Raw genomic sequence first — 23763 nt, 5'->3', positions numbered from 1 at the left:
ATTGCCATAGTTATAGTCAAAGTTTCATTAGCATTTGTCAGTGACTCTCAGACATGCATGAATTGGTGTTGTAGTAGATTTTGACGATGCAGATCCAGGTGTCTCTGGAGACTGGGATATATTCTTTTCATCTTCTTTTGGTAACTTTGATAACTTTGTTTGTATTAAACGTAACTTAGCTTTTATATGTCGATGCAGACCTTGCAACTTTTTGAAAGAGTCTCGATCAAATTTGGAAATTGTTCCAGTATTGGTAATGGAATTAATTCAAGAGCGATACAAAATTTGTCAAGAACTTCAATTTGAAGTTCCTTTAAATCTTGTTGTCTCTCAAGCAACTTGTTCTTTGTAACCTAAATAAAATAGACAGAAATATAAACAGAGATATTCATTGTAGTTCACTTAACGCTCAAAACGTTCACCAGCATCATTTGTCTTTATTTAATATTTGGCAAACAACAAGGGTGAAATAATCTATGGTTGAATGTTAAGTGGAATACACCCATCAAATACCTTGAACTTAAAGATTTTACATACGTACAAAACATATAAAATATCAACTTGTAAAACTTACAGGAATTGTGGACATTATTGGGTTTCTGTTGAATGAATTCAACCCATGAACCTAATTGTTTATTTAAACCTAAATCTTTCAAATTCAATTTAATATCAGGACCAACTCCTCCCCAATTTTTTCTTGGTGATCTGTCATCATTATACTTCGAGTTAGGACTATCGATATCAGATTCTGAATTCCAATATTTTTCTCTTTTTTATTAGATGTTACATTGTTTTTTTTAGGAGTCCATAATTGTTCATTTTTGACTCTTAGGTATTATGTCATTGTCATCATCAAGTTCTATTTTCTTTGCCTATTTTCCTCTAACAATGTTGCACCACTAGAAGAAGGAAAATCTTCACTGTTGTATTTATCATACTTATACATTTGTGAAATGACAGCTTGCTTTTCTCATCTTTCATTTCCAATTTATTTGGATTTAAACGCAAGCATCTTCTCACATTATTTTCATCTTTCTCACTATCAGAAGATTCAGAAATAACACAAGTTTTCAGAGAGTTGCTGTTCTTTCGCAATAACTTTGAAAATCCAAATTCTTTTTCAATTTCATCTTTTTTCTCTGTTGGGCTTTTAACATGATACAATTCCGTTGTATTACAACTGTATTTAGTTGTACTTTAAGTGGGCTCTTGTACGAATCTGAACTGTCTGAGTTATCCTACAGTTTAAAATATTAAAATTATACAAATTGTTTTGTAATAAATCACAAATGTTTGTACAATAAATCATATTTTTATATAATAATAATTCTTTATTCTTTTCAGCTATACATGCCAAGAAGGGGACTCGATAAATCATATTTTTATATTAAACTATATAAAAAATACTTTACTAAATTTTTAAAAATTTGTAACAAATAGAATTGTCTTACCAGATTTATTATCGCATCTATTGTTACCGAGTCTCCAGCTAACCTTTGTTTATCAAGACAGGAATTATTGGACAATTGTTCATTATTTAAATCAGTTTTCTCATCTGTCACTGATTTCAATTTCCTAAAAAGTATCCAATTATTCCTTATTTTAATATTAATAAAAAAGTATAGATATAAAATACATATTGTATAGGTAAAAATACAAATAAAGCTGCATATGTATCTTGTTTGGAATATTTTATCTTAGAAAGAAAATGGTTAAAAATAAATTACCTAGTGTTTTTATTAGTTGTCTTTGCCCAAAATCCCACTATCGTAGATTGGCTACTTTTTTTGACCAAACACCATCTTTTTTGACATTGTTAGCTCAAGTTTAGGCAATTATAGTTTGCTAAAGTATCTCTCACTCATGTGTTTTCCTAATAGAACCTTGATACCTTGACATTTTTTGGCATTCGTATACACACGCTTACTTGCCTTATGTTAATTGAGCATTGAAAGTTAAACTAGAATATAATGTCGCTTGTCTGTCTGTAAAATATCAAGTCTCTTATTTAAGAGTATAGTGTTGGATACTTATGCTCATACAGATGTATATACATACATATCTACATGTAAAAAAACTTGACAATTCGATGCATTAATTTCTTGAAAAGCAATAATATTGTGCTACACGCAGATCGAGGTATACAATACATTCCGGTATAAATGTACTCATGTGCAACATGCAAAGATTAGAAAGTAATCGTAAACGTGAAACGTTTACGTTCTTCGAATTCCCCAATTGGATATCCGACCCAAACAGAGGTTCACAGTACCAAAATTTAGTTTGCGTTATTTTCTTCTTCTTCTTAGAGTTCCCCTGGTGGATATCCGACCCAGACACGTTACGTTTAATAACAACTGTCGAAGCTTTATCGTAAAAAATGCGAAACCAATAATTGTATAAAGGTGCTATTTCATGGGCGTCAGTTGACGCGCGTCAACGCTGCGTCGACGCTGGAAGAAGTTCGAATTTTCTAATGGCTCTCGCACACTAGACGCGATAAGCGACAAGCGATGAACGATATCCAATGAGAGCTCTACATTTTCGAACATTTCATCGCCATGTTGGAAAAAGCAGAACTTTTATTGGATATCGCTTATCGCTCGTCGCTTAGGACGAGATTCATAGACCGATCTTAAGCTCAAGCATTGTCTTAAGTCTAGCTTCGAGCCGACTTGAGACTTACTTAACCAATGAAATAACAGCATTGACGTCTCAAGATCGTGCTTAAGCTGGAACTTGAATAAGATTCGACTATGAATTCCGGCCTTAATCGCGTCTAGTGTGCCAGGGACTCGATTCTTGAATTCATTCGCAAGAAAACGTATGCGCAAATATCCGCTCTAACAGAAAAGTTGCAAGTTTATTGGTTAAAAGCCATACGATAGCCAATAAATTTTCAACTTTTCTGTAAGAACAGAATTTGCGAATACGTTTCTCTTACAAATGAATTCAAGAATCGAACCCCTGGAAAACAGCCAAGTCCATTGGTCTGTTCTTTCTAACTGCACTGTTGCACTGGTGCAATAAGATTGCACCAGTGCAACAGTGCAGCTAGAAAGAACAGACCACATGATGTTCTTTAGTACTGTTGATAACCGTGAGGTATCTATTAGTATCTATGGGTGCTTTCCATTTAGTAACACAAGTCGACACAAGCATCGTTCTATCTTTTTTTATGTTCAATGAGTAACAAAGATAGAACGACACTTGTGTCGACTTGTGTCATTAAATGGAAAGCACCCTATATAGATTGGATATTATCATGTTTTTATTACATTTTGATTTTTGTACACGTGTACATGTAAATTCGTCAGTTAAATAAATATTTTAATAATCTGTAACGAAATTAATAACAGATTCAAGAGAGTGTTATATCTATTTTATTCCTTGTAAATTGAATATACTTTCTCCGAGTTTAAAATATATTCAAATTATTTGTACTTTATCTGATCTCTATTATTTAAATATTAAAATAAAACAGAATAAAATATATACTCATTCCATAAAAGCATTTTATAAAATAACATTGAGCTATGAATGTATGTGAAGAACATCTTAACATAACAATAGATGACAATGAGATTATTGTTGGTGCCAAAGATATAATAAAGAGCATTAGACCATCTTGGCCTTTGCAACACCTGCATTTCAAGGTAATAACTTTATATTTTCGCTATTACATTTTCTTTTATTAATCGATAGCAACAAATAAACGACAGTAATTGCTTCAAAACTAAATTGTATATCTCTGGAGTCTACAGCATTTAAAAAAGTAAAGTCTTAAAAAATAGGTTGTCTAACTACATTTACAGTGATCTTTTACATTGATCTATACAAATTATCTTCCCGATAGGTTATTTTTTACCTTTACATACATTGATATATGATATGAATTTCAATATCCCTCATAGATTAGTATTTATATTTTTATTACGATTTATTGTATTTATACTTTTGTATATACAAACAATTTGAATCAGTTTTATCAAATTTATTAATAAGTAAACAACAAGAAATATGAATATGTATATATGTATATATATATAAAGTAAAAGGACTGATAAGAGTATAGCTCAGTTAAGGTAAATCAATAGTAGGGTAGTTCAATAGTTTATAATATATATTTCACATTTTATACATGTAATATTCATTAGATATATTTCAATTTACTTGATATAATTGTATTACAACTATAAGAATTTTTTTGTTTCAGGTATTTACCGATGGAAGAACAAATAAGTTAATAGGAGTATGGTACTCGGGGCATTATAAAGATATGGTTCTGATTAGAATTTATGGCAACAATTCAGATTTATTGATTGACCGAAAAAGTGAAATAAAAAATATTCGGGTAAAAATCTTATTGACTTTATATGTTGTCATCCTATTTGTATTTCAATTTATAATTTAGTTGTAATTTATTTGTAATGTATTTCTTTGATTAAAGTACGTATAAATACAAGTAGCCTATACATAACATGAAGAAATATAACAAATTCAAATGTTATTTAACGTGTAGAGAAACATACTAATGTACAGAATAAATATTTTTGTATAGATATTAAACAAGGCTGGATACACTCATTGCATTTATGCTACATTTAACAATGGGTTTGCCTATGAATTCTTAGAAGGTGAAACTTTAACCAGTGAAACAGTAAGGAATCCGAAAGTATACCCATTAATTGCGAAACGTATGGCTGAAATGCACAATCTTGAATTTGAAAACGAGTCTGTACCAAAAGAAGCTTTTATTTGGGAAAAAACAAAGAAATTTATGGAAATTATGCCTAAAAATTTCTCCAATTCCCTCAAGCAAACAAAGTAAGCGATTACAATAGATTTTCCTATTTATATTATAATATATATCCAAAGATATATTCAAATGACTTAGTTATTGTAATAGTTTTTCATTTCAAGGTTTAAAATGTTGATACCATCTTATGCGATATTGGAGAAAGAATATCAGATATTGAAAAGTACGCTTTCCCATGTGAACAGTCCAGTAGTGTTCGCTCACAATGATCTTTTACTAGGAAATATATTATACAATCAAAGACAATTAAGCGTCGTTTTTATCGATTATGAATACACTGCGTTCAACTATCAAGCATTTGATATAATTAATCACTTTACAGAATTCGCTGGTAATTGTGCATTTTTCAATGCTCTTAAGAATATACTAGTTTAAAAAAAAACACGCGCACGTGTGTGTGCGTGTATATATTATATCTGTATATTTGTATTGTATAGAAATCCGAGTGCAACAAAATATAACTAAAGAAAAAAATTTTTTTACACATTTAAGGTTTTGATGAGCCAGATTATTCTTTGTATCCAGATGAAAATTTCCAAAAAATGTGGTTGAGAGAATATTTGCAAGTGTACAACGCAACAACTAACGTGTCTGAAAAAGATGTTGATAAATTATATTGGCAAATTACTAAATTTACTCCCTTGCCGCACTTTTTTTGGGGCTGTTGGGCCCTTATTCAGAGCGAACATTCACATATTGGTTTTGATTTTTTGGCGTAAGTTTTTTATTTATTGATAGAAATTATATTTACATATCTACTATCAAATTTAATGTGATAGAAAGAGTAATAATAAAAAAGATAAAATAATGGCAATAATATTGGCCAATAGATAATCATTTTCTTGTGCAATAGGAAAGTTAGGAAATGAAATATTTTGACCAAGTAATTATTACATTAAATTTTTACATGGTTTTCAGATATGCTGCAATACGTTTCAACGAATATTTTCGATGGAAAGAAAAAATCTCTAAGCTGAAAACAGAATATGACAAATGAGACAATGACATTAAAATTTAAACAATTCAAATAGATAATATGGCATTTTTTGAAATGTTCATTCCTGTTGAAATATTTTTGTCTTGAATGTATATGTTGACTATTGTATTATATGTATATGTGTACATATTCTATTGACACATGGTAATTTGTATATGATGTATTTACATATATGTGTCTGATTAATAATTGTGGTCCATTATGACCAGTACTTTATTGGTGCTAGTCTAGTAGTGTGCAATATATATATATACACAAATGTATCTTAATGATTATATTCATGAATGAATTAAAATGAGCACGAGAAAAGATTACAATTTCATTAATTTTTATTTTAGTTTTCTTTGTAGATCTTTATACGTGTGTGTGTGTGTGTGTGTGTGTGTGTGTGTGTGTGTGTGTGTGTGTGTGTGTGTGTGTGTGTGTGTGTGTGTGTGTGTGTGTGTGTGTGTGTGTGAGGCAGTCCCTTTCTGTAAGAATAATTATAATATCCCTCTGTGGTACTTAACAATGTGGAGGCAAATAGTGTGAATCTAATCTTACAAATAAATATGATGGTTACATTGCAGAATTTCTCTTTAAACGAAAATTCTCAGAAAGCTCACACACTCCTATCCTCCTTTCCTTCCCTCCCTCTACACTTGTTATCTGCAATTAATTAACGAGCAATGCAAACAACATGTATATCTCGCTAATACAAAATTAAAAATAAACAGGCAAATTTAAAAATTATAGATTTCCTACTTATCGACATAACAAATTTTTAGTCTAAAAATCCTCGATGTTTTTTTTTCTCTAAAAAGAACCTATTTTCAAAATTTGAACTAAACCGAAGTATGACCGTTTTCATAGGTATGTACAGTCTAAAATCAATTTTAGATGACAATGAATGGGATTATCGATAACAGTATTAATTAAGTTACCAGCAAAAGTATTAAATCTTAATTATAATTATAAATAGGTGTCTTTATTTACCAGCAATTGGTAGTTGATGAATTGAAACTAACTCGAGGCGCTTGTATACTTGCGCACTAAATAAACGTAATAGATGTCATTAGACGTTCTCTTACTCTCACTTAGAAAATATACATAGATACATCGATCGTCCGTGAAACGACCGTTTCCCGAAACGAACGATCGTATAATAGTAACGATTCTCGTTGCGCCACTTGCAACGTTTATCGGCGTTTATTTTCAATTGATTTTTGTTGGGACCATCTTTCGGAAGGACGTGCCGATTTACCAAACGAGAGAGATAGCTGTTTTAGAAGTCTATGTTTTATTTGATCGCAAACGACACAACTGCACGCTTCTCGATATTCTTTGGTCGATAAACGATCACGTTTCGACGCGGTGACGATACCTGTTTATTCGACAGTTCTGGACATCTTAAAGAAAGAGAGAGAGAGAGAGAGAGAGAGAGAGAGAGAGAGAGAGAGAGAGAGAGAGAGAGAGAGCACGCAGCAGAGTGCCGAGCCGCAAACTCGCAACGTCGCAAGCTGAAACTATACCTGCGACAAAGTGCGTAGTTCGCAATCTCGTGTTGAATCGCACATCTTCAATCTCCAAAAAAGGAAGAAAAGAACGCTGTATTTTCTCGGCCACACTACGCGTTTACCAATCGTTTACCGAAAGATGCACATCACCTGCAAATGCTTGAACGTATCCATCGAATCCAGGAGTACAGAGTTACAACGGACTAATGTCGAATTAACCGACCTGGAGCGCGCTGATGCTTTCTTTCGCGAGGTGAGCAAAAGCTTTTTTCACTCTTTTGTCCTTTCTTTTTCCTTTGAAAAATCCTAAATACGATGAAATTTTTGAAGAAAAAAAGAAAAGAAAGCTGAAAAACCCGAGAATCCCCGATAAACGATGTACTCCGGCTCTTGTTTTTTCCTTTCTCCTCCTCCTCCTCCTCCTCCTCCTCCTCCTCCTCCTCCCCTCCTCCTTTGTCCCCTTTCCCCTTACTCGTTCTACTTCTACTGCAAAATTATGACCGGTATGAATTTAAGAGACTTTAACCATTTTATTCTCTTGTCGTAGATGTAAAAAGATGTATATTTTATTCATTGTCGATTTCCGCGTAGAGATCTCTGTGACATGTAAACTCATTACTATTATTGCGAATATTACGATTATATAAATTTCTTTTTTTTTTTACAGAGCAATGATAATCTTGAGTTAGTATTTCGTATATTGAAAGCGGGCTGGTTCATCTTTTATCTTTTGTATATATGTTGCTCGATATTTTGAAATAATAAAATATTTAGAGACTAAATTAATTCTTTTTGAGTTTTGCGATTTTGTCATGAAATAATATCTGCACAAGTGTCACTCTTTTATAATAAATTATTTTGTATATTATAATTAAAACATGAAACAATTCATTAAACATTTACCAAACATATTTTAATAATGTGGATCTTGATTTTATCTTTGACAGGATTTGGCGAGTGTACCGGAATTAAAAAATATTACTAAAGAACAACCTGGTTTAATGGAAATAAGAAATGTTGGTTCATGGATTATACATCGTTGTTACAATTGCTCGATGTATACTCATGCTGTTCATAGAGAATACGGTGCTGCTTTAGTCCTTATTAATAACAATATTCTTGTAAGTTCCTTAGACAAACCATCCACATATACAAAAGTATTTATTTATAATACAGTTGTACAATATTCCATGAGATAATCGTCCAAATTTAAAAAAATGGTAAAAAAAATCTTTGTTTTTTATAATATGATTTGTTTTATTTGACATGTTAACTTATTCCCCTTATATTATTGCTGCTGATATGACAATATATTGTAATGGATAGTATCAGTGGCATAGCCAGGAAAGAGTCCATGGAAGGAAGCCTCCCCTCCACCCTCCAAAGATTTCAAGTTAATGACTAAAAGTCATAATAGAAAATGAATACTTGCCAAGGAAATCTAAATTTAAATTTTCACCAATGTTGCCCAATGTTTTGTGTGATAATTCTTTTCGTTAAAGAGATATTTGTTTTTCTCAAAGATATTTAAAAATATTTAGATCTTAGTATTTGGTTGTTTAATTTGTTCTTCTACCTCATATAAGTTAGGTATTTAATGTTAGATTTGTTGTTTGTGCTTGGTTAAAAGATTTGTAATTTTTAATATAAAAGAAACATTAATCTCGTTTTTGTATCAAAGAGAAATAGAAATATTTCTTAGCCCTCTCCAAAACCTAAATCTGGATACGCCAGTGAATAATATATTGTATGACCAAAGATGTTTGTCTCAAACATTATTCAATATAACCTATGATTTGTGCAAAGACGATTGTCCCTGCATATAATATTAATTACAGATAAATTATAGATTACATATGTATACTCGTATTTACTATTTACATAAATTATGAAAACAAAATATCAGAGATAAACATTACTACCATTTTTATGGATTAAGACTTTAAATTAACTTCTGAATGACTTTGTTCGTTTATAAGAAAAGATTATATTGTTGCAGTTATCTCCCGAGGAAATAAATAAACTAAAATCCAATCCGGATTATAGTCCGGTGTTTAGGATAGTAATTAATCATAGTTTGGAAGATCTCGATGATTATCTTCAGCAGCCTAACAAATTTTCTGGTAAGTCATTGTGTTTAATGTACACAATACATATGAGTGTTTAAAGTATATATTCACTGTCATTGAATTATGAAGTAGTTTTATTTATAAGAAAATAATAAGCATGTAGAGATAATATTACTAATAAAACGACATAACTAAAAACTTTTAAGATTGAAAGAAAAAATAAAACGAGAATTTTGCATCAAGAATATCGCAAGGGAAAAGGATGAGTTTTTTAAAGATTTATCTTTGTAATAAATGAGGTTCTCTTTATTCAGTGTACCCAAAATGCCAATAATGTTCTTATTCCTTTACAATCAGATATTGCATCAAAATTGTATTAAAAGAGATATTCTTATGGCTTTAATAATTCAGTTCATTTCAACGATTCAAAACATTCAAACTCATCTTTTTAATGGTTTTTAATTATATCGTAGCAAATAAATGACAAATTGTGCATGTATTTTAATGTTGATTTCTTTTTTGCTAGTTTCACAATTACCTAGCACACTTCAAATGGCTCTAGATGGATTACAACGACAGCTAGAAGAAGCTGTACAACGCCAAACAACAGTGATAGAAAATAAAATACGTGCATTTACCGCAGAGCAGTATCAATTGTTGGAACAATTTCGAGAGAGAGCACATAACGAACATAGGCTGTTATCAAAGTATTATCATCTTATTTAAGTATTAGTATGTGCTGTTATGTAATAATTTCAAATGGTTTTTTTTTCCATAATTAGACTAGTATGTAGAGGAGATGAAACAAATAAAGTAACCAATAATATAGAAACTCCACCAACAACTCCCGACAGCTTTAAAAATACCTTGATTACCTCTGCAGCTACAGTGAATCCAAAGTATAATATAATATTCAATGACACGAAAGTGTCCAGTGGACCAAACGTTAAACATGAGATAACGACCAGACATCCTTCCAAAAGCACTATTAACGTAAGTTATGCTGTGTGGAGTCTTCTCAAGCTTTACATTACTTTATCGACAAATCAACAATAAGGGCCTAAACACAATACCAGGCAATAGGAACAGAAATAATGAAAAAGAGAAAGAGAGAAAGGATCTTCTCTCTTTCCTATTCCTATTGCCTGTTGCCTGGCATTGTGTGATAGCCTTAAGTCTTTATTGTAATTATAAACCTGTGGATAACCAACTTTATAGAATGAAAGTTCGAGAAAAAATGATCCATTGTACATTTGTACTAAGGAATCAGCTAGCTTCGATACAGAAGCATTATTTCCTTTTGAAGGAATGGAGGATACAGACACAGCTGGTCAACAGCTTCTGTGGTCTTCAGAAGAGGGATCTGATACCGATGGTATGATGTAATTTATTCTTCATAGAAACATTTTACTTAGATTCAAGTCTTGATAATAATTTCTTTAGATTCGAGCCAAAATGAAGGGATTCATATGCGAAGAGGTCAACGAGATAGTCATTCCACATTAGCTAAATCATTACCTGTTACCGTACCTGTTTTCCCTTCTATCATTCGTCGTACAATACAGGACCAAGATGACGACCAGGTAAAATTTACAAATTTTTTCAATTTTTGCAATATATTATATCGCAATTTTATACATCTTTTGAATATATATATATATATATATATATATATATATATATATATTTACAGTTGCCAACCGATCCGCTAGATCCACACAACATTCGAGCTTCGATCAAAGCCTTAGCTAAAAGCGTCCATGGTGATACAGTATTTGGGGATTTACCACGTCCTAGATTTTCTACTCAGATCTGATTTACCAAGTATGATGAAGACATTTATTCATCACTTCTTAATTTTTAAATACAATATATACCATTGTTTCTATCATCCGTCATTTCTCTTTCATACAAAAGTTTAGAGGTTTATGTATACTTGAAATAAATACGGCCGGTTTTGCAGACAAGTACAGAACACTGCATATTTCTATAAAAATAACTTGAAAACATGCTTTAAGTTTTGACTAAATTTACTAAACACACATGAAAGAAAGACAAACTTTATACTCTATTTAAACTGAATGCTACAAATGTTGCGAAAATTGATTGTTAAATAGATAAAGAATATGCATTAAATATTTATAATAATCGACTTAAATACGTCTGCAAAATTTCAAGTTGCCTACTACAATAATTTGGAATTTAATTTATTCCAACATAATTTTATTTGTATATGTTGTCGTCAATACTTAAATATCATATAATGGATTAAATTTTTTATTGAGTAACTTAAAAATTAATTGGACATTTTGCAACGTAGTAAACAACTATGTTGTGCTATTGGCATTGTTGATACTCATAAAATGTGTATGCCGCGCGTGGGTGTGAATATTTTAGCTATATATTTTCGTTTAGTTGAAATATAAATACTATTAAAACATGCAAAGGTAATGTCAATTATGCACAAGTAAGAATACTTTATAAGATTATATAATTAACGTGATATAGAGAAATACATCGCAAATGTCAATATAATAAGAGGATTACATTTAGAAAGTAAGGTTCAAAGCAAATTAAGCAAATTGTCAAAAACACGCTTTTTATAATATCGTATATTTTATTATAAAAGAATGGATATCTTTTTGCAATTTTTTTAAACATATTGACTGAATAATTAAATATTAATACATTTAGACGTTATGCATGAAAAAAACTCCATTGAACGCATGACATAATCATATTCTGCTTTTGATAAAAATGAAGTACTTCATCTTATCGCGTTCATATTTATTGATTCAAGTTTACTTATCATGAGACACCTGTAAGAATATTATTACAGTTTTATAGAATTAAAAATATATTTCTTGATATTTTTTCAACAGTGCAATTTGCAGTAACATTAATTCTTATACCCTTTATGAAATATTGTATATACATGTAAAGTGTGTATGTGTGTGCGTGTATGTGTTTGTGTGTCGCACATGACGCAAGTGCGCGAAAATGGTGAAATCAATTTTTTAATGTACTTCACAGTTGTGAGAAATTTAAATCATTTATTTTATATAACAGTTTAATAACACAAATGAGATGAGATGATTAAATCTTATCTTTTATATATCAAGTATATAAATGCAAGTTTAAAATTATGTAAATTTTCTAATTGGCAAGTTTTCTTTGTTGTACAAATATAATATTGCGGCAAGACTATTAATGTTCAACTATATTTCTTTTACAGCTAGACCGAATACATTTTTATTGCGCTAAAAAAATTAATTTTTGGTAACTTACGGTATGTTCACGAATAATTGTGCATATTTATAGAATTTTTCAGTACTGTTAGTGAGCAAGAGCAGCTTTATTCTTTGCTGCAAGTTCCATTTGCGTAGCGGCTACAGTCTTCATGCCATCCTGTACAGCCGAAAGATTAGCTTTCCACGATACGAGCAAATCTCGCAGTTGCATCCATTGTGGACGACCAAACGTTCTATGCATCGTGCTCGAAATTAATACTTTACGACCGGCTTGATCCATTCGAGCTCTCACAAGTTTCGTTTTTAAAACTAAAACAATGAACGGAACAATATTACTTATGCTATCTCGTAAAAATATTACACACAATCATAATATATAAAATTGTTGAACATCTCGATAACTCAGTATCAAGATATAATTCTACCAAGTCAGTACGAATTCATTTAATATATCCTGTTAAAAGTCAGTCTCCACTTAAATGGGCAATGTGGAGACAAAGTTGTTTACACAGGATGTGAATGGTCATTGCAAAACAAAATTTCAAGAACAAAAATAGTTCACCATCGATTATGAAGCTTTCTACTTCAGATTCATCAATTTGCAACTCCTCTTGTATTGTATCAAAAGACATTTCTGGATTTGTCTCTGCAAGTTGCATAAAGGTTAACAGCCTCATCTTCTTCATGTTTTGTTCATGGTTCAATCCTGGAAGAGAAGAAAAGTACAGAATATAATTTTTGTTTTATTTAAATTACTTTAATATCTTATATTATCTGCATTTTTTAAGACATTTTTTTAAGTATGTACCAAGTTGATGCTCGACAAATTCTCTGTGGTGTTGATAGAAATGCAAATAGGCTGGTAATTTATCTTGTACAAATACAAGAAGTAAATCGTGTATCAATTCTCCTTCTAAAAATCTGACAGGTTTCAAAGCCAAAAGTGGATCTAACAAAAATGTATTTGGATCTGCTAACGCAGCTAATATACAACGCTGTGCATCTTCTCTAGCCGCAGAAGCATTCTCTGCTGTATAAGTTCCCAACAACTCTACCATAACAGCTGCTGCTTGCTCTCTAAAAATGAATATTATTTTTCTATGTAAAATATATGAATATTTATATTAAAAATAATTTCTAAATTATAAAGTGTAAAAAATGATTATAGAAATAACTGCAAATAATAGAAATAACGTATACAAAAACCTCTTTTCTCTACATTATTTATCTTATCTCAATATATTAAATATCTTAATACCATTAAGAAATGAGAAAATATAATACCATACCCTTGTTTGCAGCTTAGAAGAACTTCGTGCAACAAACGTAGCAATTTTTGCATTTGCTCATTTGATGGAGGAAAGGAGGCAAATTGTTGCTTCAATTGATCTATTCCACTGTATACAGCTTTTACTTGATCAACATTTCGAGCTATTTGTACCAAATGATAATAAACATGATATCTCATTGGTGAATCATCAGCAAGGGATTGAAATAAGAGCCATAAACTAAAAATGTATATTTGTTTTATATATATATATATATATATATATATATATATATATATATATATATATATATAGATATATATATATATGTATATGGTGTGTATTGATTTTATAAAGATAAAGGATTACGCTTTTAGGCAGACCAATCCGAGCTTGTATCCAGGTGCTTTTACAAGTTTCTCACAAAATGCCAAAATTAAATTTTCAGCACGTTCCATAGGTATCTGAAATAAATAGTGAAAATAAAGACAAAAATTAATAATTACACTGTAATAATAAAAGCAAAAGTATAAAATGTGAAACTTGCCAGAATCATGATAGAGACAATGTCATTTAATACAGTTTCTATTTCATTTTCGTTGCCTTCTTTGAAACATGCCTCGCATACCCCGATAATTTTGTGCAAATCATCTTCTATACCTTTTGGAGATTTCTCTTCGCTAATTTCTGCACCAAGATTTTTAAAATATACTCTCAGTTCTTGTGCCTGGCAATAATATTTAAACATTAATACATATATGTAATATTTTTGCCAATGCTTTGCTTTTAAAGCACATACATTTTAATATAACCTAAATGTCAGAGACAAAGATCTTTCAAAATGTCTTTTACGATATACATATACCATAAAATGTATTCTTAAGAAAATTGGCCACAATTATCATTTTATTTTATAAAATTACCTGATCATCTAATGGCAATTCCATGAAAATTGGCGGCACTTGCATTTTAATAGATGATAACACGTTTTATCACGATAAAATTCGAAGAACCAACTGGAACGGAACCACGGAAGGATGGAAGCATGCACGGTCAACTCCTATATGAAATTTCAGGCCGCGTTAGTTCATTCTGGTATATTCGGCCAGGTGGCGCTTATATCACTTTAACGGTCAGAACTTAGATTTGTGATCAGAACGTGATATATATTACGGATATCTCTTGTGAAGATTTTTAATTTACAATAGAAAAAAAGAAATTGGTATAAAGTGCGTGTGGAACGTGTATAAAGAATATCAACAATATTGTCTGATAAGGTAAGTTGCATATAAAATATAAAAATAAAAATATCACAGATAATAGAGGTAATCGATAATAGAGGTTATGTTAGTTTTAGTAGTATAGTTTTATATTTTACATATCAATTTTATATTATAATAAAATGTTTTGCATATATTTTTGTAAACAGAATTTGTGCTAATTTTATAAGTACAATTTTTTGCAATGTCTGTCAGATTATAAAAACACAATAATTATTTGTGCACGTGTGCCTAAAGATAATAAAGACATAATTTTTAAGATTCTTTTATTTTTAGTTTGCAGTTTTCAATTTTAATCATAGTTGAATGGATTTGTATTGTACAACAGCAAAATACAACAGCAAAATTAAAGGTAATTGAATAAGTGATAATTATTACTTTTGTTAATTTATTATTGAATTGCATAATATATTAATATGTACTTTATTTATCTTTGCAGGAGGATTTATCGACTCACAAATTGGTCCGCTACAAATACCAAACAAAGCAGGATATGATACAGCAATAGTTTTAGATTTTTTTAACGAAGTTTTTGATTCCATTAACGCACACACTTTGCGTCCAGAAACTCCTTTACGTGTTGCAGTAACTGAAAATAGCAAACATCATGATTTTTGGCCATATGCTATTAAATTATTATCCAACATGCGGTATGTAACAAATATGATATTGACACAAGCAATTGAACTTTATAAAAAGAAGCAAAGTCGATATAAAAAAATATTAAAAATATAAATATTATATTTTATAGCTTTAATAGCACGTTATTTGTTCTTAAGTTCTGTCAATACATGTTTCTAAGCATGTTTTTAAAAATAAAAATATTATATAGAATAGTTTTGTCTTTTTATTTGTATTATTCCTTAGTATTTAATATAAGTATAAATTTAATACTCGAAGTATTTATTTTGTTAGTAATTAATTATTTATTTGTAATGTTTTAATACACCAAAATTAAAATATTCCAAATAAATATTACTAACTAAATAAATACTACGGTATTAAATTTATCTAAGAAATATTAATAAATATATATATATACTATATTAGAGGTCGGCCATATTGAATATTAGTTCGTCTATGTATATTCGCCCAGGTGGCGTTCGAAACACTGTTCCAGATCAAACTATGGGAGTTGATTATCTATTTACTTTATAATCTGTGGATGGAAGTGGAAGAATAAGAAAGTCGAAATGAAAACCTGTCGGAAGAAGCCATAGCCTTAGGCCGCATCTACAATAGGTGTAGCAAGTAATGCTAAAGGGCCATCTACAATGGAGAGTCGTAGGCCGTAGCAGTAGTCGTAGAAAACGTCTCCACTTCGTATTGCTTTAGGCCTGGGGCTCGATTCTTGAATTCATTCGCAAGAGAAACGTATTCGCAAATTCTGTTCTTACAGAAAAGTTGGAAATTTATTGGCTATCGTATGACTTTTAACCAATAAACTTGCAACTTTTCTGTTAGAGCGGGTATTTGCGCATACGTTTTCTTGCGAATGAATTCAAGAATCGAGCCCCTGGTCTACAATGGATGTTGTAAGTCGTATCGTAAGAAATTTAACCAATCATGTTCGCTTTTCTTCTCTCTTTCTTCTCTAAGATCAACTATGATTGGCTAGATTTCTTACGACACGACTTACAACATCCATTGTAGACCAGGCCTTACTGTTTACAGCCTACAGCAGACATTGAGCCAATTCATTGCGTGCTTACGATGAGCGTTGGGGCATTCGGGAATAGTTTTTGGTCGCCTTTCTTTGATGGCCGGCTTGTTATTGCTACGTCGTTATTATTCTAGACAGCATTGCCGTAGTTTTAGTGCTGTTACGGCTAAAACACTCCATTGTAGATGGCCCTTAAAGGGCTTTTATTATTACAGTGTAATTATTAATTTTTGTCTTTATTTTTACCATTTATTTCAAATACCTATGGAACGTGCTGAAAATTTAATTTTGGCATTTTGTGAGAAACTTGTAAAAGCACCTGGATACAAGCTCGGATTGGTCTGCCTAAAAGCGTAATCCTTTATCTTTATAAAATGCTGTCTAGAATAATAACGACGTAGCAATAACAAGCCGGCCATCAAAGAAAGGCGACCAAAAACTATTCCCGAATGCCCCAACGCTCATCGTAAGCACGCAATGAATTGGCTCAATGTCTGCTGTAGGCTGTAAACAGTAAAGCAATACGAAGTGGAGACATTTTCTACGACTACTGCTACGGCCTACGACTCTCCATTGTAGATGGCCCTTAAGACTCCATGTATGCGGTGAGCTCCGGCAAACGCATGCGGTGACCAATCAGAATTCAAGCGCTTGCTATGACTTGCCGAAACCCGACCTGCGCCTGGTTGCTGATTGGTCACCGCATGCGTTTGCCGGAGCTCACCGCAGACATAAAGTCTGTTCGCGTCACATGCTCCGACATGCTCCTATTCACCCCAACGCACTCCAATACGTTGATTCCGATGACGCCGACCTATTAGAATGCGTTGGAGTGAGTAGGATCATGTCGGGGCATGGCGACGCGAACAAACCAATGGAGTTTTAGCATTATGCGTTATGCAAAATGGTTTGTTCGCGTCGCCATGCTCCGACATGCTCCTACTCACTCCAACGCATTCTAATAGGTTGGCGTCATCGGAATCAACGTATTGGAGTGCGTTGGGGTGAATAGGAGCATGTTGGGGCATGTGACGCGAACAAACCAAAAGTGTGTGCGGGGATCATACCCCAGAACGCCCAAACGTTCATTGTAAAGCCCGGTCTACATATGATTATTAATGGAAAAGGTTTGCTTGTGTAAAATCCTAAATAACGTGAACGTGTACAAGTCTGTTCGTGCTGTTTTGACATTTTCAAAAATTTTTACACTTGAAACGAGATAAATATTTATTATTCAAGCGTTGGAGACAAAGCGAGGATTCTAAGTGCTAAAAGTGCAAGCAACACGAACAGACCTTATAAAAAGCTATCTTGCGCGCCGTTTCAAGTTTCGAAACGGAATGATGGAGATTGAGTATGATTGAATGGACGAGGATGGTTAGAAAGTAATAAACAGGTAATATTCTGTAGTGTTTCGAGAAGTGGCAAATCTTTTGATTGCCAAATATTAATAAATAAAAAAAGGCAGATTTTTATTTGCTTAATACAATGATTTTACGTGACAAGACGTAATAATCACGAACATGATCGAGAAGGTTAGGTTTTTCTAACGTATTGTAGTAGTATCTTGACAAACGTTGGAATTTGTTGATGTAGTCAAGTTTTTCGGCGTATAGATGAGTATATATACATGTTTTATTGAAGTGAATATGCTCATCGATAATGGATTTTCTAATAATACAAGAAATGAAGTAATCTCATAAATTCGACTATATGAAATGATTCAGTTATACAAATCATTTACTTTAATAAGTTCAATGATTTTGTAACATTTGCTTTAGCAAGGATATCTTTTTTTTGTAGATTACCGTTACGATGAATTTGGAGAGATCTGTTAAGGAGACAGAGTCATCTGATAAAGCAAAGATAGGCAAATTAAAAAGACGTTCGGTTTCCTCTTCTATTAATGATTCTGAGAATAGAAAAAGACGAAACATATGCAGTAAGGATAAAAGAAGGAAGTCAAAACATAGAAGTAGTTCCAATAGTTCTAGTTCTTCGAACTCAGAGAGAAATACATATAAAGTAAAGAAGAATAGAGATGAGGATGTAAAGCACAAAACTAAGAAGTATGGAAATAGTACAGAATTGCAAAGAAGAAGTGGAAAATTTAATAACGATTATAGATTCTACAATCGGAGACATGGTAACTTTTTGAATAATCAAAGAGATTATAACTATTCACGACCTTACAGACACCATAACTATTATAATAGAAATAGAAGAGAGACACATAACAATTTTCATTATAATAGATATTATAACAGAAGTTTTGAAAGAATGTTAAATCACAACAGATCAAGAATATCAAATTATCATAGAAATACTGGCCACGATGCAACTAGTCAGCTTTCGCGAGAGAGTAGTTCAAAGGAGCATACGAATCAATTGAGATCTATCTCTAAGAGAGACAAATTTGATTCAATAAAAGATAACACAGAAATTGTTGAAGAAATAAAACAGAGAGAAAAGACAAAAGCAGAAAATGCACAAAATGTAACTCAGCCCAGTCGCAAGAAATTAAAGAGAAAAAGATCTTTATCTACTTCTAGTTCTTCTAGTGTCAGTAGCAGTAGTAGCGATAGTAGCTGCAGTAGTACCAGCAGCAGTAATAGCAGCAGCAGCAGCAGTAGTAGTAGTAGTAGTGACAGCAGTGGTACTGATAGCAGTAGCAGCAGTATTGATAGTTCAGAGAACAAAAAAAAGCAGAAAAAATCTAAAAAAAAGGCTAAAAAAATCAAGAAGGCCATAAAAAAACGAAAGAAGAAAAAACGCATGAAGCAAAAATTGAAAAAGAAACTAAGGAAATCTACATCCAAGAAAAAAGGACACAAGAAGAAATCCAAGTCTAAAGAAAACAAACAAGTTCAAGATGATAAAGAAAAAACAAAGGAAATTGTATCAGACCTGTCAGAACGAGCAAAAGCCATGGCACCTATGACAAAAGAGGAATGGGAAAAAAGGCAGAGCATCATACGCAGAGTATATGACGAGGAGACTGGAAGACATAGGTAAATATGTTACAAAACACACATAATGAAATCCGTGTGTGTGTGTGTGTGTGTGTGTGTGTGTGTGTGTGTGTGTGTGTGAAATTTTAAACGCATTTATAATTATCTGTGTATACTTACACATACAAATTTTCTATTTATTTTTGTTCCTAAATTTGTATATTAAAATAAATTTTTGTATTTTCACAAAGATTAATCAAAGGCGATGGAGAAGTTTTGGAAGAAATAGTGAGTCGTGAACGACACAAGGAAATTAATAGACAAGCGACTAAAGGAGACGGCAAATATTTTCAAACACACTTGAAGATAAACGCTCTATGAAAAAATTTTGTGTTATAAACAAAAATCGTAATTATCTTCTTTACAAATATGAATTAGATATTGTAATATAGACTTATATAAGTTATTACATATATATATATATATATATATATATATATATGTGTGTGTATAACTTACATAATTTATGTAAATTATATATTTATATATATGTAAAACTGATATTCTTCCTTGTCACATAATATTGCTATCTGACATTACGTTTTGTATTAATCGCATTGCATTTTGAACAAATTTATCTAAGGGCATAACATATAACAATTATAATTCATGCGTGGGTCATAGAAAATTAGATTAAGTTCAAATTTTTTAATGACATCCCTTATTATATGTATTGGAAATAAATTTTTATGTAGGAAATGTTTTCTTATTTCGTTAACAAGGGTAAATTGAATTAAATTTACTCGACTTGTACAAAAAAAATAAATATATATTTTTTAAAATATTTCTAAGTAAACTCCTATTACAAAATATTTTTAATAATTTTAATAAGAAAAACGTGTATCTATTAATCTCGAGGTATTTGTTTGTAGATAATTTTGCATGTACATTTGATAACAATTATGTCTGTAACGTATGTTAATAATGCAAACTGAAATTTTTGTTAGATGGTTTTATTATTGATGAATCCTAATTGCTTCGCAAGATATTGACACAATCTACAATTATTTGTTTAAATTCTGAATAATTAAATGCTTCTATCTGACAGCAAAAAATAGATATAACAAGAGCTCTAGTTTAAATTTTTGACATTTTAATTTTTTTGCAATGTTAATAATTTTCACTAATTTAGAGATTTTATAATCATCTGGGACTATGACAAATTTTAGTTTTAATAACACGTGGTATTTTATAAGGAATTATTTAAATTTCATGTATTTGTATTTAAAACAATGTGTATTTAAAACACTATTATAATGAAGAAATTTAATTGCTTTTACTACTTTGATAATTTCTTAAGGCAGAGCAAGAGATTGAGAACATAAGCAAATCATATTAAAACATTAAAATAACTTTTCTTTTATTTAATTTTTGAGTGCTTTGTTTTGCTTATTTGTTAGGTTTATTTAAAAAAAAAATTTTGCTTTTACGATATATTTTAAATTAATATTTCTTAATCGTTATTTTCACACACTCGTTTCCAAGATAACTTTTAGCGTGATATAGCATTCTAAGGATTGCATGTGCATGTGGTGTTATTTGCTATACATTTGTTAACATCAAAATAAAACATATTTCGAGTTCAGCAACATAGATTACATTTTTAAAATATATGGTTTTACAGATTAAGAGAACAGTTTCTCGAATGCGCGATGAAGAAAAATTAATTTTTGAAAAGATTTTTTAAATTATATATTACAATTTAATCTAATTAATTAATGATTAAATATAACGAGAATTTAATTATGCGCCTCTCAAGCGCTTGAAATACCGTAAAAGTTATTTGAAGATAATACAAGGTAAGCAAAAATTAGGTTTCGTGCCTCTTGAAATTGTGAGAATTGGTTCTCGTAATTCTCGTAATTCTCTACCTTTCGAAATTGTGAAGAGATATTCGAAAAGTATACTAGGCAAAGAGATTACTGCATGTATGCTGGGAGCGACATGAGTCACGTCGTCTTGTGTTGGCGTGCTGATTTATGCTGATTTTAAGCTAGCGCCTATCGCCTCTTGCGTAAAATTTCATTCGAAGTATCTGAAAAGCATACTAGGCGAGGAAGTTACCGGAAGTACGCTAGGAATGGCAAGAGTGGCATGAGTCACGTATTAACGCACTGATTTTCTTACACCTCAAATTTGCATAAAATTTTATCCAAGGTATTAGAAAAGTATACTAGGTGAGGAAGTTACGGAAAGTATGCTGGGAATAGCGGAACGACATAATCACGTGTTGCGGCACTAATTAGTCAGCGGTTCTTTTATCAGTAAATCTACTCGCAAATTCTGTATTTCTGATAATCGCAATAATTTTTCAATATCATTTAATTGTACGCGCGGCGCAATTTCCCCGATACTTATCTCCTGCCGTGATATACTTTCCTTTGATAAATTTTTGCGTACCTTTAAAGACTGCTTTACGTGAATTTAATTATAAGAATACATAAATGAATTTTTGATCGATAAAATATTGGATGTTAACATTATCTTATTTTTTATGGAATATATATAGATATTAGATGCGCTCCATTTAACGCTCACAACATTCGCGAGCGTCACTTATCTCTGTTTAAAACATGAAATGATTCCGCGGTTCTTGCGAGCGTTAAATGGAATGCATTCAGTATTATCAGAGTCCCTAGACGAAGAGACTTTTGACAGTATTGATTTTATTTCAAATTTCGCTGGAAACAAAAGTTTAAACAAAACGGTCAGCAATACTAGCATATTATATTGTTTGCGATATAACATGATAGCAACGAATGATTGATAGCAAATTTATATTGATATATTGCTATCAGTTTGCCATGATTAAAAATAGAATTTGTGAACGAATTCAATTTAACAGATATAATGTTGTCTCATTTTGTGATAGAAGTAAGAATATCTGTGTTTCGAATTAGTTTTAATTAGTGTTGGCAATATGACATCAAAAGATTTAACTATTAGGGTTTTGAAATGGACGTCCATGACAAGTATAATTTTCTACTTACCATTTATTATCAATAAACTTCTGCCCTTTATCCGAAATCTTTTATCCTTTCAAATTTTAATTTTTCCCCCAATAAAATCTTATCATTTTTGATCTGACAATGATTGAGATAAAAATTAGGTACTCATAATTTACAAGTAAATTTACATTAAGATTTGTCCTTTTGCCATGTTAGCGGAAATTATGTTTATAAATTCTTGACTGTTTTAGTTGGCAATATATTTTGTAATCTTTACAATTTTGTTTGAGGAAAGAGAGACTATTACGCGGCGTTAGAGTTGTAATAGTGGATTCGTTCGCTGCGCGAGAGATACGCGTACCAATAAAAGAGATTGATGGTCAGGAAAAAGGGGAAACATTACACGACTGACACGATCAATCTTCGATACTGAATTGTATCTAGGTGTTCGCCGACGTCGTGGACGTTTTTTGGATGTGGACGACGTTATACGCCTGGAGAGCGGTGGCGGCAGCGGCGACGCGGGCGATGGCATTTGTCGCGGCGATGGGCTACAAGTTACACAGGATACTTGCCAGTGTCCAGTCACTATTGGATCTCTATCAGATATCGAGATCGCTGACAATGGTATCACTTCGATCATACTGTCACCATTTATCGCCAAGTTACGATTGCTACATCCTCGCGCACTAGAACTTGTGGAACTCTTCCGACCAGCCTGTGAAACAATATTTGTCATGAATGATCGGGAGGACTGTTTTTATTTTTTCCGTCAACTAAGCATTTCAAGTTATATTAAGATTTGGAAATAAAGGAAAGAAATATTTGAACTCTGTTAGAAATCTTATCCTTTTTTAATTTAGTTTTTCATTGATTCGATAATTATCTCATATTTTATATTTTGCTCTTAAGAACATGGGAAAAAAATAAACGTAAAAATTAATAATTTCTGATTTCAAAA

The 23763-nt window shown here is 31.4% G+C and overlaps 5 protein-coding genes and 2 long non-coding RNA genes across 12 annotated transcripts; 4 read left to right on the top strand and 3 right to left on the bottom strand.

The window, feature by feature from the left end:
* Positions 1-867: 867 nt before the first annotated feature.
* LOC118648071 lies at positions 868-1863 on the bottom strand. Its single transcript, XR_004965157.1, has 3 exons — positions 1728-1863; positions 1452-1575; positions 868-1238 (listed from the first exon to the last, which is right to left on the bottom strand). It is a non-coding gene; the product is annotated as an uncharacterized LOC118648071 (long non-coding RNA).
* Positions 1864-3177: 1314 nt separating this feature from the next.
* Positions 3178-6125, top strand: LOC118644034 (ethanolamine kinase 1-like). Of its 4 annotated transcripts, none has more exons than XM_036294284.1 (7): positions 3178-3392; positions 3513-3656; positions 4217-4354; positions 4562-4827; positions 4924-5150; positions 5312-5534; positions 5738-6125. In XM_036294284.1, exons 2-7 carry the CDS (start codon positions 3537-3539, stop codon positions 5814-5816), a joined length of 1053 nt encoding a protein of 350 aa, XP_036150177.1. In that variant the 5' UTR covers positions 3178-3392; positions 3513-3536; the 3' UTR covers positions 5817-6125. The 4 variants fall into 4 exon arrangements, with proteins under 4 accessions (XP_036150177.1, XP_036150176.1, XP_028049856.1 ...); XM_028194055.2 differs by having other exon boundaries at positions 3180-3392; positions 3574-3656; XM_036294285.1 differs by having other exon boundaries at positions 3180-3392; positions 3553-3656.
* Positions 5744-6925, bottom strand: LOC118648070. The gene is made up of 2 exons (XR_004965156.1): positions 6792-6925; positions 5744-6464 (listed from the first exon to the last, which is right to left on the bottom strand). It is a non-coding gene; the product is annotated as an uncharacterized LOC118648070 (long non-coding RNA).
* A 37-nt stretch (positions 6926-6962) lies between these two features.
* On the top strand, positions 6963-14135 carry LOC105838320. 2 transcript variants are annotated; one of them, XM_012683806.3, is made up of 9 exons: positions 6963-7565; positions 8260-8433; positions 9312-9435; positions 9908-10088; positions 10164-10374; positions 10600-10756; positions 10825-10964; positions 11075-11205; positions 13934-14135. In XM_012683806.3, the coding sequence occupies exons 1-8, from the start codon at positions 7452-7454 to the stop codon at positions 11195-11197; spliced, it is 1224 nt and encodes a 407-aa protein (XP_012539260.1). In that variant the 5' UTR covers positions 6963-7451; the 3' UTR covers positions 11198-11205; positions 13934-14135. The 2 variants fall into 2 exon arrangements, with proteins under 2 accessions (XP_012539260.1, XP_012539259.1); XM_012683805.3 differs by lacking the exon at positions 13934-14135 and having other exon boundaries at positions 11075-12268.
* Positions 11857-14960, bottom strand: LOC118648068 (eukaryotic translation initiation factor 3 subunit M-like). Its single transcript, XM_036294282.1, has 8 exons — positions 14824-14960; positions 14448-14627; positions 14270-14364; positions 13922-14140; positions 13441-13709; positions 13195-13338; positions 12670-12941; positions 11857-12200 (listed from the first exon to the last, which is right to left on the bottom strand). The coding sequence occupies exons 1-7, from the start codon at positions 14866-14868 to the stop codon at positions 12718-12720; spliced, it is 1176 nt and encodes a 391-aa protein (XP_036150175.1). The 5' UTR covers positions 14869-14960; the 3' UTR covers positions 11857-12200; positions 12670-12717.
* Positions 14961-15019: 59 nt separating this feature from the next.
* LOC118648069 lies at positions 15020-16016 on the top strand. Its single transcript, XM_036294287.1, has 3 exons — positions 15020-15177; positions 15457-15532; positions 15620-16016. Exons 2-3 carry the CDS (start codon positions 15487-15489, stop codon positions 15913-15915), a joined length of 342 nt encoding a protein of 113 aa, XP_036150180.1. The 5' UTR covers positions 15020-15177; positions 15457-15486; the 3' UTR covers positions 15916-16016.
* A 1982-nt stretch (positions 16017-17998) lies between these two features.
* On the top strand, positions 17999-20553 carry LOC105838188 (ADP-ribosylation factor-like protein 6-interacting protein 4). 2 transcript variants are annotated; one of them, XM_028191446.2, is made up of 3 exons: positions 17999-18239; positions 18647-19854; positions 20046-20553. In XM_028191446.2, exons 2-3 carry the CDS (start codon positions 18659-18661, stop codon positions 20173-20175), a joined length of 1326 nt encoding a protein of 441 aa, XP_028047247.2. In that variant the 5' UTR covers positions 17999-18239; positions 18647-18658; the 3' UTR covers positions 20176-20553. The 2 variants fall into 2 exon arrangements, with proteins under 2 accessions (XP_028047247.2, XP_036150181.1); XM_036294288.1 differs by having other exon boundaries at positions 18239-18378.
* Positions 20554-23763: the final 3210 nt, after the last annotated feature.

The sequence above is a fragment of the Monomorium pharaonis genome, unplaced genomic scaffold (genome assembly GCF_013373865.1).
Source record: "Monomorium pharaonis isolate MP-MQ-018 unplaced genomic scaffold, ASM1337386v2 scaffold_155, whole genome shotgun sequence".
NCBI classification, from domain to species: domain Eukaryota; kingdom Metazoa; phylum Arthropoda; class Insecta; order Hymenoptera; family Formicidae; genus Monomorium; species Monomorium pharaonis.
The sequence above is the reverse complement of the archived record's forward strand: the minus strand, read 5'-3'. Positions and strand labels throughout refer to the sequence as shown.

Bases quoted from the DNA above. Each gene is read 5' to 3' on its own strand.
- LOC118648069 (XM_036294287.1), top strand. From the start codon at position 15,487: ATGGATTTGTATTGTACAACAGCAAAATACAACAGCAAAATTAAAG. The intron at 15,533-15,619 runs GTAATTGAATAA...TTATCTTTGCAG, and splicing joins ATACAACAGCAAAATTAAAG to GAGGATTTATCGACTCACAA.
- LOC105838320 (XM_012683806.3), top strand. From the start codon at position 7,452: ATGCACATCACCTGCAAATGCTTGAACGTATCCATCGAATCCAGGAGT. The intron at 10,089-10,163 runs GTATTATCATCT...TTCCATAATTAG, and splicing joins GAACATAGGCTGTTATCAAA to ACTAGTATGTAGAGGAGATG. The intron at 10,965-11,074 runs GTAAAATTTACA...ATATATTTACAG, and splicing joins AGGACCAAGATGACGACCAG to TTGCCAACCGATCCGCTAGA.
- LOC118648068 (XM_036294282.1), bottom strand. From the start codon at position 14,868: ATGCAAGTGCCGCCAATTTTCATGGAATTGCCATTAGATGATCAG. The intron at 14,141-14,269 runs GTAATCCTTTAT...ATACATTTTTAG, and splicing joins GGATTGGTCTGCCTAAAAGC to TTTATGGCTCTTATTTCAAT. The intron at 13,710-13,921 runs GTATGGTATTAT...ATTCATTTTTAG, and splicing joins CTTCTAAGCTGCAAACAAGG to AGAGCAAGCAGCAGCTGTTA.
- LOC105838188 (XM_036294288.1), top strand. The intron at 19,855-20,045 runs GTAAATATGTTA...ATTTTCACAAAG, and splicing joins GAGGAGACTGGAAGACATAG to ATTAATCAAAGGCGATGGAG.
- LOC118644034 (XM_036294284.1), top strand. From the start codon at position 3,537: ATGAATGTATGTGAAGAACATCTTAACATAACAATAGATGACAATGAG. The intron at 3,657-4,216 runs GTAATAACTTTA...TTTTTGTTTCAG, and splicing joins TGCAACACCTGCATTTCAAG to GTATTTACCGATGGAAGAAC. The intron at 5,151-5,311 runs GTAATTGTGCAT...TACACATTTAAG, and splicing joins TCACTTTACAGAATTCGCTG to GTTTTGATGAGCCAGATTAT.